This window comes from Lactuca sativa, chromosome 3, assembly GCF_002870075.4.
Source record: "Lactuca sativa cultivar Salinas chromosome 3, Lsat_Salinas_v11, whole genome shotgun sequence".
NCBI lineage: Eukaryota > Viridiplantae > Streptophyta > Magnoliopsida > Asterales > Asteraceae > Lactuca > Lactuca sativa.
The window spans coordinates 301709179-301713396 of NC_056625.2; the positions used below are offsets into that span (position 1 = coordinate 301709179).

The following is a 4218-nucleotide window of genomic DNA, read 5'->3' on the forward strand; positions in this document are numbered from 1 at the left end:
TCCAAAGGACCCGATATATGAGTTTACTCCTCATATACTAACACACATGGAGTTTATGGTTGTAAACTCTTGAGTTTACGGCCGTAAACTCCTAACCATGGGTGTTTTGTGTGTTTTGAAGTTCGAAATGATTCCTAGAATTATTCCAACTTGGTGGTTAAATTCTTGGAAGGGTTTAAGGTCTAGAAACACTCCATTTAGGAGTTTACGGCCCTAAGGCCATTTACTTTGGAGTTTATGGCCGTAAACTCCATTGGAATGGTGTTCTTGTTGATTTCAAGCCTCAAGCATAGGTGGTATAAGTTCTAGGCTTTTATTCCAAGCATATGAAGACATTAGGCACACTTTGGTGCCCTTCTTTCATGTTTACGGCCCAAGAACAAAGTCTTCGCCATAAACTCACTTTGATAAGTGATTTTGATGTGCTTAAGGCCTTAGATTAAATGGGAACAAGTCTAGATAAAAGTCCTAAGCTTTAGGTGCCTTAAAAGCACCATTTTGAGTTTGAAAAGGGAGTTAACGGCCTAACAAACTCTTGGGCCGTGAACTCCCAAACATGGGTGATTCTTGGTTGTTTTCTTGTCCCTAACACACATACATATGAGTCTAAGGCAGTTGCATAACACAAGGGTCGGTCTCGGCTTTGTTTCGGGAGTTTACCGCCCAAGAACACCTTGGGGAGTAAACTCCTAGACCTAGTGATTTAGCCTTCTAAATCATGTTATAAACTCATATAAAGCTTTCTAACATTACTAGAAAGAGGCACTCATGATTTGGGATAAAAACCCGAAGATCCGTGAGAGAGAAAATGACTTTTCTCTAGTTGGAAATGTGAATAATGAATAAATTTGGTTCAGAATTCTATTTATAGTCGTGAGATATTTTTGGCAGAAAATACTTTTATTCCTGTAATGATCTCTAATATAATAGAGTGTTGGAATTACAGTGTTGCACAAAACCCTAGTGCACCCACTCTCCTGATATTTCCTGAAGTGTAAACCCTGAATTTCTCAAACTTTTGCAAAAAATCTGAAAATTAACTGTGATTGCTATAACTTCTATTGAAGTGATATAGTTTGTACAGAATGGAAATTCCGGGTTGTCATACGATGCGCTTTTACGACACGCAATGCGTATCAAGGAAGGCCCTGTCAAGGAAGGCCCTGTCAAGAAAGGCCATGTCATACACACATTTTTGCGTATCATAATTTTAAATGTTTAAAAAAAATATTATTTATAGATTTACTAATTTTCAAACTAAATTTCTATTTAATGTCTCATAATAGAAAATAAAATATCATTCATTGCATAAAATTTAATGTCATACAAATAATCGTTCCATGGAAAGAGAAAACAAATCAATAGTTGTAACAAAAATTTACAAACTAATTAGATACAAGAAATATAAAAAATATACCCTCAAATGCTTTTCAAAGTCTAATCTCCATGTCAGTTCTTCAACTCACTTCTCTAGTTTGTCCTTGTGTTCTCTAAGGGCTCTAACATCTCTTGCAGCCTGTGACAACATATATTATAATTTTTTTATTACTATTTATTCTTATAATTCAAAGAATTTAGATAAAATTGTATTATATAATACTTAGATTTTTTACAGAAAATTCACTCACCAGGAAGAACTTCACTTGTTTCTGTCGTGGCTCTTGTATGTTCATCATTAATAGCTTTGGTTACTACATCATCTAAAGCTGCATCTTTACTTTTAGATTGAAAAGGCATTTCTTGTTGAATATTTAGTCCCTCAACCAATGGAACATCAGGAAGAACTTCACCTTCTTCTGTGTTTTTCTGATGTGTCTCCTCTCTAACAGCTTCTACACTCAAAGGGACAACAATGGATAATATTGAACAACTTCTAAACAAAACCTAGTATACTTTAAATAAAACATTAAGAAAACAACACCTTCTGGAGTGCATCTCTTTAAACCTTTTCCTCACTCCTTCAAGAACAACTTCTCTAGAAGCTTCACCATTGAGTCCATCATTAAGAACAAGATCTCCTACCAAAAGTATGCAATTCAAACTATATTATATAATAATCCACTAATATTATAAAAAAATTCCATTTTTTTTCAGCAACTATGATTTCATGATTCTATATCATAAGTTTGTTTGCTTTAATAAGGGTTATAAGGATATGGAACGGGTCCATAAACGTGATGGTGACAGTTGATGGTGGAAGAACATTTGTGGCAGATGCGGTGATTGTAAAAGTTCCTATAGCAGTATTAAAGGCAAACTTAATTGAATTTGAGCCAAAGTTACCAGATTGGAAGGTTTCTGCTATATTAGATCTTGGAATGGGCAATAAAAATAAGATCGCCTTACATTTTGATCATGTGTTTTGGCCAAATGTTGAGTTATTGGGTATAGTTGCCCCGACATCGTATTCTTGTCAGTATTTTCTTAATCTACACAAAGCAACTGGCAACCCTGTTCTTGTTTATATGGCTGCTGGGAGATTCGCTTATGATCTTGAGAAGCTTTCAAAGGAAGATGCTACCAAGTTTCCGATGGTGCAGCTTAAGAAAATGTTTCCAGAAGCAACCGAGCCTGTAAGTCTCTTGTTTATTTATTTATTTATTAAAATTGAGAAATTGATTTTTCGAGAAAATTTTTGACTACTACTACAGGTTCAATATTTGGTATCGCATTGGGGAACGAACCCAAACACCTCTGGAGTGCATCTCCTACCAAAAGTATGCAATCCAAGATAATCTTATTGGCTCCCAAGATCTCTGCAAGCATAACGAATAATGGGTATTAAGACTTAAGAGATTACTAGAAATGAAGCTAGGATAATAAAGGGGGAAATGAAGTCATAAAGATAAACAATATCATGGGAAAGCATCGACCTTTCGACCTCCTTTGCAGAAGAAACAATCTCTTTAACATACCTTAATCAGACCAGATCCCTGCAAAACAAGGAAGAAAAAATAAAAGTAATTGCTTAGAGATAAACGTTATTAGCAATTTGTATCCTACGATCTCTCAAACTTTCTTGTCTTTAATACGTTTTCCATGGTAATATTTTAATTGTAATAACGTTATTATATAAGTAATTGGTTATATAATAACTTTTTAGATATTCTTATAACTAGTTTCTCTAGGGGCTTGACAAAGAGCATTTTGTGTAGTTGTTTGCACCTTTGGATTCTAGCTCCTTAACTCCTTTAAGTGTCAAACTTGTCATGCAATTGACTTGTAAACTTGAGTAGTTGCAGTCACTAGCAAGGTAACATGTGGGTATGGGTGCAAGAATACATGAAACTCATAAAGTCCCTACATAATACCTGATCCCTGCAAAACAAGGAAGAAAAAATACAAAATTAGTATACATATAATGTATGTAAAGTTTTATACATTCCTAATGCAATGCAATAACATATAGTTGGATTCCACTCAAATTTGTTGTTCTGGTAAGGAGAAAAATCATATTGAGGAAACTTCTTATTTGGAGATGATGCAGCAAAGGGGTAGAAATGTCATTGCAGGAAGCTTTCCACTAATTCCTATTTTCTTGCTATATTACGGTAACTACATTTCACCACCATGTATATATTACCTGTTAAATTGGTTTGATTTTGAGGTCCTGATTCAACTAATACACCAGCTAAATTTCTAGCAATGTTCGAATCACTTGACACTCTGAAGAAAAAGAAGAAGAAGAAGAAGAAGAAGAAGAAGAAGAAGAAGAAGAAGAAGAAGAGTAATTAGGACATCAAAAAAATACGTTTAACATAATATAAAAGATAAAAATAAAAACATGAATTGTGTATACCTTGAATGTAGACTGTCAAAATTAGAAAAAACTAGGATGTCATTTTCTTTTCTTCATTCAACAAACTGTTTTTTTTTTATCTGAATACCCGATAACAAACTTAAAAAAATAAAAAATAAAAATAAAAAAGTCACTTGTGTTACCCCGCAATTCTTCTTATATGAACTGCTACAAGTATTATTAAAATTTGAGGGGTAATATTGACCTTTTGGCACAGTTAAGTCTACAAAACTGCATCTTTCTGAAGGATGAGGGCAAAATGGGGATTGAATTATTGCTTGAATTGATCACCCAAAACTTGGGGCATTCCTAAGCTCCGTGCAAGATCGCCCATTCGTGCTTTCATGGCCTAAAAAGGGGCAAAACGGTCAAATTCAAAATATATTACTCCAAAGGTAAAATTGTACTTTTATATTATC

General features: G+C 34.0%; 1 protein-coding gene across 1 annotated transcript; it reads left to right on the forward strand.

Annotated features, from left to right (window-relative positions):
- The first annotated feature begins 2177 nt into the window (after positions 1-2177).
- On the forward strand, positions 2178-2735 carry LOC111915491 (probable polyamine oxidase 4). The gene is made up of 2 exons (XM_023911148.1): positions 2178-2573; positions 2652-2735. Exons 1-2 carry the CDS (start codon positions 2178-2180, stop codon positions 2733-2735), a joined length of 480 nt encoding a protein of 159 aa, XP_023766916.1.
- The last annotated feature ends 1483 nt before the right edge of the window (positions 2736-4218 follow it).

Bases quoted from the DNA above. Each gene is read 5' to 3' on its own strand.
- LOC111915491 (XM_023911148.1), top strand. From the start codon at position 2,178: ATGGTGACAGTTGATGGTGGAAGAACATTTGTGGCAGATGCGGTGATT. The intron at 2,574-2,651 runs GTAAGTCTCTTG...CTACTACTACAG, and splicing joins TTCCAGAAGCAACCGAGCCT to GTTCAATATTTGGTATCGCA.